Source organism: Oncorhynchus nerka, linkage group LG11 (assembly GCF_034236695.1).
Source record: "Oncorhynchus nerka isolate Pitt River linkage group LG11, Oner_Uvic_2.0, whole genome shotgun sequence".
Classification (NCBI taxonomy): Eukaryota; Metazoa; Chordata; class Actinopteri; order Salmoniformes; family Salmonidae; genus Oncorhynchus; species Oncorhynchus nerka.
Genome location: NC_088406.1, coordinates 73,194,297 through 73,215,106, shown reverse-complemented (window position 1 = coordinate 73,215,106; position 20,810 = coordinate 73,194,297). Strand labels below are relative to the sequence as shown.

Here is a 20,810-nt window from a genome sequence, read left to right as displayed (position 1 = left end):
AGCAGTCTAACTGCCTAAACACACTAACAGCAGTCTAACCGCCTAAACACACTAACAGCAGTCTAACCGTCTAAACACACTAACAGCAGTCTAACCATCTAAACACACTAACAGCAGTCTAACCGCCTACACACACTAACAGCAGTCTAACAGTCTATACACACTAACAGCAGTCTAACCGCCTATACACACTAACAGCAGTCTAACCGTCTAAACACACTAACAGCAGTCTAACTGCCTACACACACTAACAGCAGTCTAACAGTCTATACACACTAACAGCAGTCTAACAGCCTATACACACTAACAGCAGTCTAACCGCCTACACACACTAACAGCAGTCTAACAGTCTATACACACTAACAGCAGTCTAACCGCCTATACACACTAACAGCAGTCTAACCGTCTAAACACACTAACAGCAGTCTAACTGCCTAAACACACTAACAGCAGTCTAACCGCCTATACACACTAACAGCAGTCTAACCATCTAAACACACTAACAGCAGTCTAACTGCCTAAACACACTAACAGCAGTCTAACCGCCTAAACACACTAACAGCAGTCTAACCGTCTAAACACACTAACAGCAGTCTAACCATCTAAACACACTAACAGCAGTCTAACCGCCTAAACACACTAACAGCAGTCTAACAGTCTATACACACTAACAGCAGTCTAACAGTCTATACACACTAACAGCAGTCTAACCGCCTACACACACTAACAGCAGTATAACCGCCTATACACACTAACAGCAGTCTAACCGTCTAAACACACTAACAGCAGTCTAACCGCCTATACACACTAACAGCAGTCTAACCGCCTACACCCACTAACAGCAATCTAATCATCTAAACACACCAACAGCAGTCTAACAGTCTATACACACTAACAGTAGTCTAACGGAGGGAGAGAAAACTGCTTTTGAAGTGTCCTGGAGCATATCAGTACTGATTTATACAGCTCTATTTTTCCCCCTGCTCATCAGAATCCTACTATGCTCTACTTTAGAGTAGAGGGGGAGATAGTTGGAGTGGGGAAGAAGAGTGAGGGGGTTCCACTTCCACTATTCCAGAGGACATAGGAATCGTTGAAGAGATGTAGTACATTACTAAAATGTAGAATCTTAGTAAATAAATCACAGTCTCTATGAAGAGGAGGGTCCCTCAACTGACAGGGGTCAACTGGAGGTTATGATAACAACGTGCCCTCAAGCTGCTTGGAGTTTATACTGGAGTGTGTAACAGTGTGATCGGCTTCAGTTACGCTGTTAGCACTTTGGTACCTGTGCCAGAGCAGCCAACCAGAACGCAATGCTAGCTCTCAGAACGTTAGCTCTCGGTCATTGACATGAAGAGATAACTGTTTATCTCCAGTCCTTCTGATAGTATTATATGGCCAATGCTTTTGGTAGGGGAGAAAAAAGCCTCCAAGGTTCAACAGTATGGTATCTGTGAAAATAGAGAAAGCTAATATGTCTTAGCGGAGATAATTTATTTTCTTAATCCCTTACATTCTAAAAAACGATTCCATCCTATCCTCAAGCCTGCTAGTCGGATTAACAGTCAAAAGCTTGTGTTTGATTGTACAAATTAAATCATGTATCCACCCAATTACCCTTTCAAAGCAAAATCAATGAAATCACGCAAATTCCAGACTCCCTCCCTCCCAAAAAACAAGCTGCACAGACAAAAATCACCACCCGACGCACACAAGGTTAGTACATGGCATCGTCAGCAACTTTATTGATATTTTGCAAGCAGAAAAACAAGACTTAAAATTAACCACACAACCAGCAGGTGTGAGCTGACAAGCAGTAGGGCGATGGGGTAGAAGTGTCGCGAGGCCGGCTTGTTCTCCGCTACAGAGCACGCCGCCTCGGGGTCCGAATCCCACTGACACACTACTTCTCCCTGGGTGTGCCGACTGCAGGGCGAGGGGGCGAGGAGGTGAGACAGAGAATAGACAGAAAGAACCGGTGGGTTAGTAAAGGAGAGACAACTGACATGGGCCAAAGACAACCAGTAAGCACAGACGCATGCACGGATGGATTAATGGATGAATGGGCAAATGGAAAGATGAATGGGTAAATGGAAAGATGAATGGGTAAATGGAAAGATGAATGGGTAAATGGAAAGATGAATGGGTAAATGGAAAGATGAATGGATGAATGGAAAGATGAATGGGTAAATGGAAAGATGAATGGATGAATGGAAAGATGAATGGATGGATGAATGGGAAATGGAAAGATGAATGGGTAAATGGAAAGATGAATGGGTAAATGGAAAGATGAATGGGTAAATGGAAAGATGAATGGGTAAATGGGTAAATGGAAAGATGAATGGGTAAATGGGTAAATGGAAAGATGAATGGATAAATGGAAAGATGAATGGATAAATGGAAAGATGAATGGGTAAATGGAAAGATAAATGGGTAAATGGAAAGATGAATGGGTAAATGGAAAGATGAATGGGTAAATGGAAAGATGAATGGGTAAATGGAAAGATGAATGGGTAAATGGAAAGATGAATGGGTAAATGGGTAAATGGAAAGATGAATGGGTAAATGGGTAAATGGAAATGAATGTAAATGGAAAGATGAATGTAAATGGAAAGATGAATGGGTAAATGGGATGAAAATGGAAAGATGAATGGGTAAATGGGTAAATGGAAAGATGAATGGGTAAATGGGTAAATGGAAAGATGAATGGGTAAATGGAAAGATGAATGGGTAAATGGAAAGATGAATGGGTAAATGGGTAAATGGAAAGATTAATGGGTAAATGGGTAAATGGGTAAATGGAAAGATGAATGGGTAAATGGAAAGAAGAATGGGTAAATGGGTAAATGGAAAGATGAATGGGTAAATGGAAAGATGAATGGGTGAATGGAAAGATGAATGGGTAAATGGGTAAATGGAAAGATGAATGGGTAAATGGGTAAATGGAAAGATGAATGGGTAAATGGAAAGATGAATGGGTAAATGGAAAAATGAATGGGTAAATGGGTAAATGGAAAGATGAATGGGTAAATGGAAAGATGAATGGGTAAATGGGTAAATGGAAAGATGAATGGGTAAATGGAAAGATGAATGGGTAAATGGAAAGATGAATGGGTAAATGGAAAGATGAATGGGTAAATAGGTAAATGGAAAGATGAATGGGTAAATAGGTAAATGGAAAGATGAATGGATAAATGGAAAGATGAATGGGTAAATGGAAAGATGAATGGGTAAATGGAAAGATGAATGGGTAAATGGAAAGATGAATGGGTAAATGGAAAGATGAATGGGTAAATGGAAAGATGAATGGGTAAATGAAAAGATGAATGGGTAAATGGGTAAATGGAAAGATGAATGGGTAAATGGAAAGATGAATGGGTAAATGGAAAGATGAATGGGTAAATGGAAAGATGAATGGGTAAATGGAAAGATGAATGGGTAAATGGAAAGATGAATGGGTAAATGGAAAGATGAATGGGTAAATGGAAAGATGAATGGATGAATGGGTAAATGGAAAGATGAATGGGTAAATGGAAAGATGAATGGGTAAATGGAAAGATGAATGGGTAAATGGGTAAATGGAAAGATGAATGGGTAAATGGGATGAATGGAAAGATGAATGGGTGAATGGGTAAATGGAAAGATGAATGGGTAAATGGAAAGATGAATGGGTAAATGGAAAGATGAATGGGTAAATGGAAAGATGAATGGGTAAATGGGTAAATGGAAAGATGAATGGGTAAATGGGTAAATGGAAAGATGAATGGGTAAATGGGTAAATGGAAAGATGAATGGGTAAATGGAAAGATGAATGGGTAAATGGAAAGATGAATGGGTAAATGGAAAATGAATGGGTAAATGGGTAAATGGAAAGATGAATGGGTGAATGGGTAAATGGAAAGATGAATGGATGAATGGGTAAATGGAAAGATGAATGGGTAAATGGAAAGATGAATGGGTAAATGGAAAGATGAATGGGTAAATGGAAAGATGAATGGGTAAATGGAAAGATGAATGGGTAAATGGGTAAATGGAAAGATGAATGGGTAAATGGAAAGATGAATGGGTAAATGGAAAGATGAATGGGTAAATGGAAAGATGAATGGGTAAATGGAAAGATGAATGGTAAATGGAAAGATGAATGGGTAAATGGAAAGATGAATGGGTAAATGGAAAGAAAGATGAATGGAAAGATGAATGGGTAAATGGGTAAATGGAAAGATGAATGGGTAAATGGGTAAATGGAAAGATGAATGGGTAAATGGAAAGATGAATGGGTAAATGGGTAAATGGAAAGATGAATGGGTAAATGGAAAGATGAATGGGTAAATGGGTAAATGGAAAGATGAATGGGTAAATGGAAAGATGAATGGGTAAATGGAAAGATGAATGGGTAAATGGAAAGATGAATGGGTAAATGGAAAGATGAATGGGTAAATGGAAAGATGAATGGATGAATGGAAAGATGAATGGGTAAATGGGTAAATGGAAAGATGAATGGGTAAATGGGTAAATGGAAAGATGAATGGGTAAATGGAAAGATGAATGGGTAAATGGAAAGATGAATGGGTAAATGGGTAAATGGAAAGATGAATGGGTGAATGGGTAAATGGAAAGATGAATGGATGAATGGGTAAATGGAAAGATGAATGGATGAATGGGTAAATGGAAAGATGAATGGATGAATGGGTAAATGGAAAGATGAATGGATGAATGGGTAAATGGAAAGATGAATGGGTAAATGGAAAGATGAATGGGTAAATGGAAAGATGAAAGATGAATGGGTAAATGGAAAGATGAATGGGTAAATGGAAAGATGAATGGGTAAATGGGTAAATGGAAAGATGAATGGGTAAATGGAAAGATGAATGGGTAAATGGAAAGATGAATGGATGAATGGGTAAATGGAAAGATGAATGGGTAAATAGGTAAATGGAAAGATGAATGGGTAAATGGAAAGATGAATGGGTAAATGGAAAGATGAATGGGTAAATGGGTAAATGGAAAGATGAATGGGTAAATGGGTAAATGGAAAGATGAATGGGTAAATGGAAAGATGAATGGGTAAATGGAAAGATGAATGGGTGAATGGGTAAATGGAAAGATGAATGGGTAAATGGAAAGATGAATGGGTAAATGGAAAGATGAATGGGTAAATGGAAAGATGAATGGGTAAATGGGTAAATGGAAAGATGAATGGGTAAATGGGTAAATGGAAAGATGAATGGGTAAATGGAAAGATGAATGGGTAAATGGAAAGATGAATGGGTAAATGGAAAGATGAATGGGTAAATGGGTAAATGGAAAGATGAATGGGTAAATGGAAAGATGAATGGGTAAATGGAAAGATGAATGGGTAAATAGGTAAATGGAAAGATGAATGGGTAAATAGGTAAATGGAAAGATGAATGGGTAAATGGAAAGATGAATGGGTAAATGGAAAGATGAATGGGTAAATGGAAAGATGAATGAATGGAAAGATGAATGGGTAAATGGAAAGATGAATGGGTAAATGGAAAGATGAATGGGTAAATGGAAAGATGAATGGGTAAATGGAAAGATGAATAGGTAAATGGAAAGATGAATGGGTAAATAGGTAAATGGAAAGATGAATGGGTAAATGGAAAGATGAATGGGTAAATGGAAAGATGAATGGGTAAATGGAAAGATGAATGGGTAAATGGAAAGATGAATGGATGAATGTAAGAGTATGAAGGGAGCGAGTAGAGGCAGGCAAGATCATTTATGTGGATCTCTCCTCTTTCAATTATTTACTTGAAAATGATTTGGACAAAGCTTTGGATGCGTTCTGTTGCACCTGTTGATTTCATGTAGCCAACAGAAAGGGACATTTAAAGATCTCAACCCAAAACCTAAGGAAATGTGATAAGCCTTACCCCCACATATCCAGAACAAGCCATAGTGAAACCAGACCGTTGTGCAGTTAGTCTGAACCCAAGTGTACATTCTATGTCAATATGTCAACATACATGTTGGATAAAATAAGGGAACAGTGTCAGTATTGACAGAGAGATAGTCAAGCTTCATGAACATTTCATCTTTATTTAACTAGGCAAGTCAGTTCAGTTATTTACAATGACAGCCTAGGAACAGTGGGTTAACTGCCTTCTTCAGGGGCAGAAGCACCTGCAAGTTCCCGGACATTTCTGGGGGGAATGGCCCTAGCCCTCACCCTCCGATCCAATAGGTCTCAGACATTCTCAATAGGATTGAGATCCGGGCTCTTGACTGGCCATGGCCTGTCTTGCAGGAAATCAAGCACAGAAGGAAGGGTATGGCTCCAGCATTGTCATGCTGGAGGGTCATGTCAGGCGGAGCCTGCAGGAAGGGTACCACATGAGGGAGGAGGATGTCTTCCCTGTAACGTACAGTGTTGAGATTGCCTGCAATGACAACAAGCTAAGTCCGATGATGCTGTGACACACCGCCCCAGACCATGACGGAACCTCCACCTCCAAATTGACCCCGCTCCAGAGTACAGGCCTCGGAGTAATGCTCATTCCTTTGACGATAAAAGCGAATCCGACCATCACCCCTGGTGAGACAAAACCGCGACTCGTCAGTGAAGAGCACTTTTTGCCAGTCCTGTCTGGTCCAGCGACGGGGGCTTTGTGCCCGTAGGCAATGTTGATGCCGGTGATGTCTGCTGAGGACCTGCCTTACAACAGGCCTACAAGCCCTCAGTCCAGCAAACTCTCAGCCTATTGCGGACAGTCTGAGCACTGATGGAGGGATTGTGCGTTCCTGGTGTAACTCGGGCAGTTGTTGCCATCCTGTACCGCAGGTTCCGCAGGTGTGATGTTCAGATGTACCGATCCTGTGCAGGTGTTGTTACACGTGTTCTGTCACTGCGAGGATGATCAGCTGTCCGTCCTGCCTCCCTGTAGCGCTGTCTTAGGCGTCTCACAGTACGGACATTGCAATTTATTGCTCTGGCCACATCTGCAGTCCTCATGCCTCCTTGCAGCATGCTTAAGGCACGTTCACGCAGATGAGCAGATGACCCTGGGCATCTTTATTTTGGTGTTTTTCAGAGTCAGTAGAAAGGCCTCTTTAGTGTCCTAAGTTTTCATAACTGTGACATTAATTGCCTACCGTCTGTAAGCTGTTAGTGTCTTAACGTCCGTTACACAGGTGCATGTTAATGAATTGTTTATGGGTCATTGAAAAAGCATGGGAAACGGTGTGTAAACCCTTTACAATGAAGATCTGTGAAGTTATTTGTACTTTTACGAATGATATTTGAAAAACAGGGACTTGAAAAAGGGCAGTTTATTTTTTTGCTGAGTTAAGTAACTCTGACGTTTGCGATTATTAGTAGGCACATAGTCTCTAATGATGATGACATTTTATAGTCGTAGGCTTGTTGTAGAGCCGGTTTATTCTTGGACCGCTCCAAAGCCACAAAACTGTCTAACCATAACCGGTTCTACAAGCCTCATAACGACCCTCGACATTATCAAAGCACTCCTTTTTCTCCAAACATAAACCAGTTTTATCTAACAGTGTTTTAGAAATGACTTAGTTCTCTCAGACTCTGCTTTAGTGATCATCTGAGCTGTATCTTTGTTGCCCTTGTTACATTTGTCGTTCTGCCCCTGAGCAAGGCAGTTAACCCACTGTTCCCCGGGTGCTGAAGACGTGCATGTCGATTAAGGCAGCCCCCCGCAACTCTCTGATCCAGAGCGGTTGGGTTAAATGCGAAAGACACATTTCAGTTGAATACATTCAGTTGGACAACTGACTAGGTATCCCCCTTAGACGTGTGAACACACAGTGTATGCAGTTGCACACAGTGGGTGTGATAGCATTTCTGCAAGCAAAAGACTGACTTCCTCAGATATTTGATCCACACTTTTTTACTCATGGGAATATCACTAACTAGCCACATTCAACAGACCGTTTACATTATATTGTGCCCAGTATACAGGCTATTCTGACAAAACTATTTTGAAAGAAAGATCTATCATACTTAGTTATCTCTATTTCTTGAACTGCATTACTGGTTAAGGACTTGTAAGTAAGCATTTCACGGTAAAGTCTACACCTGTTATATTCGGCGCATGTGACAAATCAAATTTGATTTGATATTCACAGCTGCTCAGTACTAAAACGTATTTATTGAAGATTGAAAGTTACCGGTCCAACTTTGCATAGACGGGTCAAGCCTACAGCTATCTTCCAGTGTCACTCTGAACCATCTTGACACTGGAACACATGGGAAAGCATATCCATTCTCAAGCTCTGATAATCACTCTTTGTTTGAGGTTGAATTTCATTCAATCCATTCGAGGGCAAAGTGCTGAAATGTTACAATTGATGCACAGATGAAACAAAGATTCCTTAGATACTCAAGCACCCAGAAACTCTTGTCAAGTTGCCCATCAAATCTGGGAAAGAATAGCTTGTATAAATTAAAGATGTCTATGAAGTCTATTCCAAGTGGGATGTGTTTTGTGTATAGTACAAGCAACCACTTTGTCTTTACCACATACACAGAATGTTTTCTTTCATTATTTATGACAAAACCGCTAACTAGTCAAATACAATTGACTGTTAAGACACAGTACCAGTCAAAAGTTTGGACAAACCTGCTCATTCAAGGGTTTTTCTTTATTTGTACTTTTCTATACTATCTTTACAGTCAATTGTATTTGGCTAGTGACGACATCAAAACTATGAAATAACACATATGGAATCATGTAGTAACCAAAAAAAGTGTTAAACAAATATCAATCTATATATATTTTATATTTGAGATTCTTCAAAGTAGCCACCCTTTGCCTTGATGACAGTTTTGCACACTCTTGGCATTCTCTCAACCAGCTTTACCTGGAATGTTTTCCAGTCGAAGGAGTTTGCACTTTTGCTGAGTATTTGTTGGCTGCTTTTCCTTAACTTTGTGGTCCAACTCTCCTTCAAGACTGTTCGAAAAACATTCCAGTTGAAAATGGTTGAGAGAATGCCAAGAGAGTGCAAAGAGAGAATCAAAGGTTACTACTTGATTCCATGTGTTATTTCATAGTTTTGATGTCTTCACTAGCAAAATACAATTGACTGTAGTTGTGGTGGGCCTCCCGAATGGCGCAGTGGTCTAAGGCACCGCATCGCAGTGCTAGCTGTGCCACTAGAGATCCTGGTTCAAGTCCAGGCTCTGTCGCAGCTGGACAAGACCGGGAGACCCATGGGGCGGTGCACAATTGGCCCGCGTCGTCCGGGATAGGGGAGGGTTTGGCCAGCAGGGGTGTTTTTTTTTTGTCCCATCGCGCACTAGCAACTCCTGTGGCGGGCCGTGCGCAGTGCACGCCGACACGGTCGCCAGGTGTATGGTGTTTCCTCCGACACATTGGTGCCGCTGGCTTCCAGGTTAAGCAGTGTAGCTTTGCAGGGTTGTGTTTCGGAGGACGCACAGCTCTCGACCTTTGCCTCTCCTGAGTCCGTACGGAAGTTGCAGCGATGGGACAAGACTGTAACTACCAATTGGATACCACAAAATTGGGGAGAAAAAGGGGTATAAATAAATAAATATAAAAATGATAGTTGTGGTGATCATGTGTTCTTCTGCCAAACTTCTCTGTTGACAGAATTGTACGCTCTCATCTCTAGGTCACATGGTTGAGGGCTTCTGACATCACGAGGACAGACAGTAGAGAGGGTGATTATGGGAATGTGCCTGGGTGACATCATGATGCACCATAGGCCCTGTTCAAATGCTGTAGAAATGCTATATTAGGTTATCACTATATTAGGTTATCACTGATGTTGTCACCTATCCAACATTGGATAGATGACACCATGGGTTCCTTTAGATACAGCACTGTAGCTTTCACCCACCCAGTCACATCAGATCAGTGATTTATTTGAGAGAAGGAAGGGAGGGAATGACACATTTCTAAATTATTCAAGCAGGGCCCATGCCAAGCTACGACGTGGCTCTGATGTGAACTTTGAGCAAGTCAGATGGGATGAGGCAGGCTATCAGGGTGGGGGCGTGGCTTCTGATACCAACTAGGGGTGGTGAAATGGCTGGTGCCAGTGAACAGTGTGATAGACATGCTGCTGTGTGTTTGCTCATGCCACTGAGCTCCATTAGCCAGTTGGCAGCCACAGATCGATCAGCAGGATGTTTGCCACTTCTTCTGTCCTTTCAAACATGAGTTACTTTTCACAATGAGGGACTATTGGCATACGTAGAGCCTGGAGTTTTTCCCCAGTGAGGTCGGTTACTTAGTCAGGAAAGACTCCTGGAGCTTATTATAATTAGGACCAGGAATTTTCCTGACCAGGTTACCCAATCAACTTCAGGGCCCAGAGACATAAAGGGGAATCTCAAAAGTCCGTCTCTGATTCCTTCGGTAGACCTCCTCCCATTCACTCACCACCACGACCACCTCAAAACATCAGAGGGAAGTGATGCAAGCAGCGGGGGAGCAGATTGGAGGTTCCTGTCCTCAGATTTCCCCCTTCAATGCTCATTTCCCACTCCATTCCTTCCTTTTGAAAATGACGCGAGGAGAGAAGACGCGAGGAGAGCGAATGCGAGGAGCCCTACTGTTAATCAGGAAATAACTTTTAAGACCTCTCCCCCAAAGTTGAGTTTCTCTCTCTCACCTCCGCATGCAGTCCAGGGCTCGTATGAAGTAATCCTTGTTGAGCTGGTGCTCGTCTCTCAGCAGGGCACACTGCTCCAGGGTTACAGACATCGACGTCCTGTCTTTGGCACTTTTACAGCTGGTGAACCTGATCCCGTTCAGCCGTCGGCAGATCTGGACCAGAAGAAAGAAGAAAACACCTCAATAACGTAAACAAAAACAAACTATTTTAAACATAATGCATAACTGAAAACTACTCTGACTGTGAGGTAGAATTGGGAGGAAAAGTACCCTGGAAACTCCACTGGGAATTCAATGAAAACATGTTTTTGTTCTTATGAAAATAATTTTCACTTCGAAAGTGAAAGCATTCTATGCAGATGCTTACAGTGGGGCAAAAAAGTATTTAGTCAGCCACCAATTGTGCAAGTTCTCCCACTTAAAAAGATGAGAGAGGCCTGTAATTTTCATCATAGGTACATTTCAACTATGACAGACAAAATGAGAAACTAACATCCAGAAAATCACATTGTAGGATTTTTAATGAATTTATTTGCAAATTATGGTGGAAAATAAGTATTTGGTCACCTACAAACAAGCAATATTTCTGGCACTCACAGACCTGTAACTTCTCCTTTAAGAGGCTCCTCTGTCCTCCACTCGTTACCTGTATTAATGGCACCTGTTTGAACTTGTTATCAGTATAAAAGACACCTGTCCACAACCTCAAACAGTCACACTCCAAACTCCACTATGGCCAAGACCAAAGAGCTGTCAAAGGACACCAGAAACAAAATTGTAGACCTGCACCAGGCTGGGAAGACTGAATCTGCAATAGGTAAGCAGCTTGGTTTGAAAAATCAACTGTGGCAGCAATTATTAGGAAATGGAAGACATACAAGACCACTGATAATCTCCCTCGATCTGCGGCTCCATGCAAGATCTCACCCCGTGGGGTCAAAATGATCACAAGAACGGTGAGCAAAAATCCCAGAACCACACGGGGGGACCTAGTGAATGACCTGCTGAGAGCTGGGACCAAAGTAACAAAGCCTACCATCAGTAACACACTACGCCGCCAGGGACTCAAATCCTGCAGTGCCATACGTGTCCCCCTGCTTAAGCCAGTACATGTCCAGGCCCATCTGAAGTTTGCTTGAGAGCATTTGGATGATCCAGAAGAAAATTGGGAGAATGTCATATGGTCAGATGAAACCAAAATTGAACTTTTTGGTAAAAACTCAACTCGTTGTGTTTGGAGGACAAAGAATGCTGAGTTGCATCCAAAGAACACCATACCTACTGTGAAGCATGGGGGTGGAAACATCATGCTTTGGGGCTGTTTTTCCGCAAAGGGACCAGGACGACTGATCCGTGTAAAGGAAAGAATGAATGGGGCCATGTATCGTGAGATTTTGAGTGAAAACCTCCTTCCATCAGCAAGGACATTGAAGATGTTACGTGGCTGGGTCTTTCAGCATGACAATGATCCCAAACACACCGCCCGGGCAACGAAGGAGTGGCTTCGTAAGAAGCATTTCAAGGTCCTGGAGTGGCCTAGCCAATCTCCAGATCTCAACCCCATAGAACATCTTTGGAGGGAGTTGAAAGTCCGTGTTGCCCAGCAACAGCCCCAAAACATCACTGCTCTAGAGGAGATCTGCATGGAGGAATGGGCCAAAATACCAGCAACAGTGTGTGAAAACCTTGTGAAGACTTACAGAAAACATTTGACCTCTGTCATTGCCAACAAAGGGTATATAACAAAGTATTGAGATCAACTTTTGTTATTGACCAAATACTTATTTTCCACCATAATTTGCAAATAAATTCATTAAAATTCCTACAATGTGATTTTCTGGATTTTTTTTCTCATTTTGTCTGTCATAGTTGAAGTGTACCTATGATGAAAATTACAGGCCTCTCATCTTTTTAAGTGGGAGAACTTGCACAATTGGTGGCTGACTAAATACTTTTTTGCCCCACTGTATATGATGTTTCCCAGACTTCTTTTTCAGGCGCAGCTAATTCCTTTTCAGGCTCAGCTAATTCCAGAGACCAGGCAGGGAAAGAGAAGGATGCTCATAGTTACAACCAGAAGAGATCTGCTTTCATTTTTCAACCTTTGCTCCTTTATCAATAGTGTTATTAATCATGTGTGTGTGGGGTTCCGGATAGTTTGGCTAGATACAGTATATGATATAAATCGGTCAAGTGTAGCTTCCATTGCTGCTCTATGCCTACCTATGTGATTAGGTAATCGGATGCCCATTCTCTGGGAGATTTCCCCTAAATCATCAGGGTTATTTGGAGCCTTGCATGGTCTTCTGCCAGATGTCGAATATGTTTATGAAGTCTTCATTGTAGCAGGTGCATTGCATTCACAAGTTCAAAACCTCTCATCAGGGCACCAACGTATCAACCTCCATACGTAGGGACATTAGCAGGCTGACGAGTTTGCATGAATGACATCAAGCCAGACGTATAAGAATGGATCCACTTGTTATATATCTTATTCTATCCTCACCGTTCCAGCGAGCCACAGTATCTCCACATTCTTCCTCTTCTTCGTCACTACATTCTGGCCCAGGGTTCCGAGTAAATCTTTCAAGTCCGTCTGCGTTTGAAAACATGGCAGACCTGTGAAAGGAAACGAAACGAAACGCGAGTTCATTTGGCTGCTCGACAGAGCTGTAACAGGAAGGAGTTGTGTGTGTGTGTGTGTGTGTGTGTGTGTATGTGTGTGTGTGTGTGTGTGTGTATGTGTGTGTGTGTGTGTGTGTTCATGCGACAGGAAGGATGCAGGTATTGAAAATATACGGTACACTGACAACGAGAATGAGGGTATCTATGGAAACTACTACAAACGTAGATCTCTGTGGTCGTGTATCTGTCTGCAAATCTGACCCACATGGGTGTATTTTACAGGAGCTGAATCGATGGTAGACGGGAAATGGAAATACTGGTGTGTGTGTGTGTGTGTGTGTGTGTGTGTGTTGGACTGTAAAATAAAGACACATTGTATCTTATGTCTGTAATAAAACTACACTGAGTGTACAAAGCATTATGCTCTTTCCAAGACATAGACTGACCAGGTGAATCCAGGTGAAAGCTATGATCCCTTATTGATGTCACTTGTTAAATCCACTTCAATCAGTGTAGATGAAGGGGAGGAGACGGGTTAAAGAAGGATTTCTAGGCCTTGAGACAATTGAGAGATGGATTGTGTACGTGTGCCATTCAGTGGGTGAACGGGCAAGACAAAATATTGAAGTGCCTTTGAACGGGGGATGGAATTATGTGCCAGGTGCACCGGTTTGTGTCAAGAACTGGAAGGTTTCAACAGTTTCCTGTGTGTATCAAGAATGGTCCACCACCCAAAGGACATCCAGCCAACTTGACACCTGTGGGAAGCATTGGAGTTAACATGGGCCAGCATCCCTGAGGAACGCTTTCGACACCTTGTTGAGCCCATGCCCGATGAATTGAAGCTGTTCTGAGGGCAAAAGGCGGGGAGTGCAATTCAATATTAGGAAGATGTTCTTAATGCTTTGTACACTCAGTGTATATTCCTTATATACAAATGGGCATGGATCGTTACAATATACAGAACTCATTTTCTTCTGTGGGATGAAGTCAAAATGTGTTCTATGAAAAAGCAAGATGGATACTATTGCATGATGATTGATGACATTTATATACTTCTGATGTTTTGATGTTAAAGTGGCCCGTTGATGCACTTACATTCTGATGGCACCTTATCGCTTAGTGATTTGTAATAACTGTCTAAAATCTCAAAGTTCCTCTGGTTTATCCTCTCTTGCAAAGAGATGTCTCCGAATCTGTACAGGGAGAATGAGAACATGAAAGGACAAGTTAATCTGTACAGGGAGAATGAGAGCCTGAAAGGACAAGTTTATCTGTACAGGGAGAATGAGAGCCTGAAAGAACAAATTAATCTGTACAGGGAGAATGAGAACCTGAATGGACAAGTTAAGCTGTACAGGGAGAAAGAGAACATGAAAGGACAAATTAATCTGTACAGGGAGAAAGAGAACCTGAAAGGACAAGTTATTCTGTACAGGGAGAATGAGAACATGAAAGGACAAGTTAATCTGTACAGGGAGAATGAGAGCCTGAAAGGACAAGTTTATCTGTACAGGGAGAATGAGAGCCTGAAAGAACAAATTAATCTGTACAGGGAGAATGAGAACCTGAATGGACAAGTTAAGCTGTACAGGGAGAAAGAGAACATGAAAGGACAAATTAATCTGTACAGGGAGAAAGAGAACGTGAAAGGACAAGTTATTCTGTACAGGGAGAAAGAGAACCTGAAAGGACAAATTAATCTGTACAGGGAGAAAGAGAACCTGAAAGGACAAGTTAATCTGTACAGGGAGAAAGAGAACCTGAAAGGACAAGTTAATCTGTACAGGGAGAAAGAGAACCTAAAAGGACAAGTTAATCTGTACAGGGAGAAAGAGAACCTGAAAGGACAAATTAATCTGTACAGGGAGAAAGAGAACCTGAAAGGACAAGTTATTCTGTACAGGGAGAAAGAGAACCTGAAAGGACAAGTTAATCTGTACAGGGAGAAAGAGAACCTGAAAGGACAAGTTAATCTGTACAGGGAGAAAGAGAGAACAAGTCTACAGTAAACCTGTGTCCCCCACGAATGACAGAGCACTCCTTCTTATGTCAGTTAGTGACAATTATTGCATAACTTCATTTTAAATACCGAAATGATATAGGTCGTTATGGTAGATATGCTTGTTCAAAGTTTGGTAGGGGAAAAAAGTCTAATTAGCAGAAAAACCAATGGGCGGAGTTTATAGGTCCTTATGAGAAACTTGTTGGTCATGAGAGGCTGCATATATGAATCACATTTTATGACGGAACAGGAGACATGCTTGTTCGGTTTGGAATGTCAGTTGATTACTATAGCACCCCCCGTTACGGCAATCAGTGTGATTTTGTAAATGCCGGATCTCTATGGCATGGCGCATCATTCACCCAAGTCTGAGATATCACAGACTTGGGTGAAAGTTACGGGTCAGTGAGACTGATCGTGTGCATTCCAGAAGTGACTTAGGTCTGGCAGTCTTGAAATGATTGCAATACATGACCACTAACACAGTTTATTTCTGAATGTGAGCCTAACATCATGATCACGATATCCTGTCTCAAACCAGGCTTACTGGCTGGATAGAAACAATCCTATTCCATGCTCCAAAGGTGATAACATTACACTGGGTGACAATGACCTTGGGAGCATGATTGGAAATGACTATAGATAACATTATCTCATCCAAAACAAATGTTTTTTCTCCCATAGTGTGTAACAGAAGAAACTGAGGGATCAGTAAAGGCTGGTTGACTGAACTTCTACTTCAGTCAAAATGTCACTTAATCATGAACTGATGTCAATGGGAGAATAAGTGAACATTTGTAACTAAAGTGTGATATATGATTCGCCCGTAAAAGAGAAAAGTGTTCCGGTACCTGTCTGCTATTGTCTGCTGTTCGTTGATTCCCACGTTGAAGAGCACCGGGTAAACCTGCAACGCCTTGCCCTCTTTGATCTCATGGGGTAACGTCTGGAAGGCCAGCCGTGGTAATGGCACTTCTACAGTATAATGGTCGCTGGAGGGAGGTAGGTGGGAGGGAGAGAGGGAAGGAGAGAGGGATAGGAAGGGAGAATGGGAGGAGAGGAAAGAGAGAGAGAGTTGGAGGTACGAAGGAAGGAAGGAAGGAAGGAAGGAAGGAAGGAAGGAAGGAAGGAAGGAAGGAAGGAAGGAAGGAAGGAAGGAAGGAAGGAAGGAAGGAAGGAAGGAAGGAAGGAAGGAAGGAAGGAAGGAAGGAAGGAAGGAAGGAAGGAAGGAAGGAAAGAAAGAAAGAAATAAGGGTGAAAGAGAAAGTGTAAACAGAGATTTGATATGCGTGGACATGAAAGCATCACATACCAACTGTGAAGCACTTCTCACCCATTATTTTAACACTTCAACTGTGAGCACAAGCCTGAACAGAGGCTTGGTGGAGTCTGAAGTTACAGTAAGTAGGATGTTGTGATGTCCACACAACTTTCACTGGGCCTTGACATGGTACTGATTGGTCTGATAGTATTACATGACTATTTATTACCCATCTGACAGGTTTACTGGTTAACAGCACACGTCAGCATTGAGACAAATGTGCTGCTACTCCCATTACTGAGATACAGGATCAGTTGTTTAAACAAACACAGTCAGGCTTCAGTGGAATATTTCCAAATAATGATACGAGCCACGACCAATCAAATACAGGTGTTTTATTATTACAATCGACTTGAAGTAGAATAGCCTGGATAACAGGAAATGGCTCACTGTAAGTCATGTGGAAGCTATAACCTATTCATTATTCTCAGATGGTAAATACATGTTTTTAAGGACTTTTCAACCCTGGCTACCTCCCAAATTCGCTGCAGTATGTCTACTGCTTTTGGAATAATTAGACTACCATCAACACCACCTCAATCAGTAGGTAGAATTGGTGAAATAGGAAAAGCTGAATCTCGGTTAACCCAGAAATAAAGTCTCATGTAATTGGTCAGCTGCTCGATTAAGTTCTGGGTCCATACGTGTTAAGAGAAGAGATGCTAGAACGAGGAGCGGAACCAGAATGAGGAGCTCCACCCTCTCTTTTTGCAAGTTACAGGCCAAATGTGCCCTCCCCTTTCTTTTTTTTCTCCCCAATTTCGTGGTATCCAATTGGTAGTAGTAACAGACTTGTCTCATCGCTGCATTCCCGTACGGACTCGGGAGAGGCGAAGGTCGAGAGCCATGCGTCCTCCGAAACACAACCCAACCAAGCCGTACTGCTTCTTGACACAGTGCACATCCAACTCGGAAGCCACCAACGTGTCGGAGGAAACACCGTACACCCGGCCCACCACAGGAGTCGCTAGTGCGCAATGAGACAAGGATATCCTTGGTGGCCAAACCCTCCCTAACTACGCTGGGCCAAATTGTGCGCCGACCCATGGGCCTCCCGGTCGCGTCCGGCTGCGACAGAGCCTGGGCTCGAACCCAGAATCTCTGGTGGCACAGCTAGCACTGCGATGCAGTGCCTTAAGACTACTGCGCCAGTAGTCTAAGGACTACTTAGACACACTCCCCTTTCTAAATTTGAAAGATGCTAACACCTGCGAAATCGTGATTTTCCAAATGACCAGTGACGAAAAACCCAAACACAGCAACTACTGCTACTACATTATCCCACCCATCCCATTTCTTCCCGACAGAGTATACGGTTCCAGTTATGTTTACGGAGATCTGTCCAAGAGAGAATAGGAAAAACTATACACCTGATAAAACAATTTGGCAAGTTGGATCAATAATAATGTATTACTCTGTATTACAGTATGATATGATGATGTATGAAGTCCCCAAGCTGATCTCTAAAAAAACTAACTAATTCACACCATGTAATCTCCCATGTAATGACAAAACCACTGGTTAAAGAATGCTGGGTAATAGAGTCTCACCGCCTGCCGATGACTACAGGTTGCAGGTCACAGGGGTCGTCTGTCTTGGCCTGGGTGATCTTGAAGGCCACCCGGTGCAGGTCTGAGATGCCCACCTCCATGTCCTCCAGCATGCCAATCTCCTCACCTGTAACACAGCAGCACCAATTAGTCAATTAGAGGTTACTTCCTGTTCTCTTGAAGTAGACAATCTGTTCTGGTCATAGTAGGAGAAATACACTGGGCAACAAAACGAGCAATAGGGCCAATTTGCATAAAACACCTTAAGGGAAATGAGGGGAAAAATAACTTAAAGTTTCCTTAACTTTAAGTCACTGGCACAAATAATTTTATGGTGAATTCCCCCTAAAATTAGGTGAAAAGTTAAGGGTGCCCATGAGGTCCATAACTGCTTCTTTCAGTATGGATATCAATGTAAACAGCATTTAGGGAGGTGATTGTTGCTTAAATCTGTCCTGGTTACAGAAGGAAAACATCAACCAGCTAGCTACTTCGCTAAACAATGGAAGATTAACAATTCAAAGCTACAGAGCTAGCTGGCTAGTTAGCTAGATACTCTGTAAACTAGCTCTTACGTACTAGAAAGTACCATAAACAAGTTCAGAAGAAAGTAACTACATGAAACGTGGTTTGTTATCGTAGAAGTTATCGTAGAAGTTCTCTCTCTTTGATGAGACTTTTAGTCAGTGAATCAGGCCGTCTCCATGCTAACCAGATAATCTGTCTGCAGTACATGCCTTCAAACTATCCCTTACAAAAATGTACCATGGTACCACTATGGTACTTTCATTCATAACCATGGTAACCTTATTGTATTTTCACTAATACCATGGTAGAGTCTTAATCTCGGAAATGTACCATGGTTTTAGCCTTGAAGTATGATGGTACTACCATGAAATTACCATTGTACCTAAATATGACCATGGTATTTCATAATTTATACCATGGCGTAAATCTGAATCATGGAAATGTACCGTGGTTTTAGCTTTGAAGGATGATGGTACTGCCATGCACCTAAATAATACTATGGTATTGCCTAATGTATACAATGATATATATGTGGATCATGGAAATATAATGGTTTTAAACTGCATTACACATTCTATTATGGTAATGCACAATTATGACAAATGGTACAAATTATGATCAAATGGTACCATTTTTATTAACTGTGCGTTACTGTATAAAAGCATGTTATACAACTTCCTGTACTCTTTGTTAGTCTTGAAGGACCTTTCAAACTGGGAAATCCTTTAGGTAAAAGTTACTCTTAGACACATATCTCGGATGAGCTTACCTTCCCTCAATCCTAAACTCCACTGTTAGGGGTGGAAATGAAAAACAGACCTTAGATCAGTGTGTAAGACAGTTGACCCTTGACCCTACTAGAGTACTCACTGTAGGTGCTTAGCAGGCTTTCAAACTGTGCCACCAGGCCCACTAGGTGGAGCTGCCTGAGGAAGCCCTTATCCTCCATCCCCGCGTACAGCCTCATGACGAAACCACACGCCAACGCAGCTAGCTGTAAACACACACACACACACACACACACACACACACACACACACAGGGTTCAATCATAAAGCAACACGGCACATCGTCAGGGTTCAATCAAAAAGCAACACGGCACACTACATAATTTATTCACATCATCCACTTATATTATTATCTCTGTATCCAGTTGGGCAAAGGGTAAGGCATTCACACTAGGGCAGTCCCCGCCCCCAAAAAACCTTGGTCGACCAAAAGTCGTCTGTTCTTTCAACCAATCAATTGGTCTACATTTCTTTACGTGTATTTTTCCATAGGGCACAACCCTATGTGTTTCAATAAAATCAACTATATGCATTGAGCATGTCTGATGCTTTAAGCTTACTGTTTGATTAAATAACACACTAATTACTCAAGAGGGAGCTAAAGATCTAGATAACGAGGAGAAACCAACCATTCTCTCGCTCCTGCTGGATTTCGTCCGTTACTCTCCTGAAGTTGCCGGTAATAAGCTACACGAGGAGCCTGCAACCTTTCTCATGTGGAATGCCAATTTATCTTACCCTTTCTACTGATCTTGGTGCTAGTTATAGTTATTCTATGCACATTTACGTGGAAGACTTGCATTTCATTTATAATAGCATCTTCATTGCAGCCCGCAGATAGAAAATATCATGATAAAAAAATAGCTAATGCTAGGGAACTCTAAACATTGTATCAACTATTAACTTGGTCTGGCTGGAAGCTAATGCTAGGGAACTCTAAACATTGTATCAACTATTAACTTGGTCTGGCTGGAAGCTAATGCTAGGGAACTCTAAACATTGTATCAACTATTAACTTGGTCTGGCTGGAAGCTAATGCTAGGGAACTTGCAACATTGTATAAAATATTCTGGGGCCCTTAGAGTTTCCAGTGAGCTCGAGACAGACACAGCTGTAGGGTATTTGCACACAGGATACGATGCAGTGCTTGCCTTTGGCAGGAGCTCACCGGAGCTGAGAAGCAGCACCTAGAATGTTCTAATACTTGCGAATATTATGTCAAAATCATTGTGGAGCTCCTGCGCCTAAATATAAAACAGTAGCAGCACCTAAAATGAGTACGGGAACCTATTTAAGTCCAAGTCAAGCACTGATAAGAAGTAATCAGGTAGAACTATTTTATGATGTTTGCACTGG

At 41.9% G+C, this 20,810-nt stretch overlaps 1 protein-coding gene across 12 annotated transcripts in view; it reads right to left on the bottom strand.

Annotated features, from left to right (window-relative positions):
* LOC115117107 (type II inositol 3,4-bisphosphate 4-phosphatase-like) overlaps positions 1–20,810 on the bottom strand; it is a 547,861-nt gene that overhangs the window by 36,035 nt on the left and 491,016 nt on the right. For 8 of the 12 annotated variants that reach the window (XM_065024919.1, XM_065024918.1, XM_065024920.1 and 5 more), the window contains 7 exons: positions 19,537–19,660; positions 18,139–18,265; positions 16,119–16,259; positions 14,361–14,458; positions 13,144–13,256; positions 10,636–10,790; positions 1,725–1,929 (listed from right to left, as the gene is read on the bottom strand). In XM_065024919.1, coding sequence (XP_064880991.1) covers positions 1,746–1,929; positions 10,636–10,790; positions 13,144–13,256; positions 14,361–14,458; positions 16,119–16,259; positions 18,139–18,265; positions 19,537–19,660 — 942 coding nt within the window. In that variant the 3' untranslated portion in view covers positions 1,725–1,745. Of the gene's footprint in view, positions 1–1,724; positions 1,930–10,635; positions 10,791–13,143; positions 13,257–14,360; positions 14,459–16,118; positions 16,260–18,138; positions 18,266–19,536; positions 19,661–20,810 lie in introns of those variants that run through there. The other 4 variants (XM_065024923.1, XM_065024922.1, XM_065024928.1 and 1 more) reach the window with 3 other exon arrangements.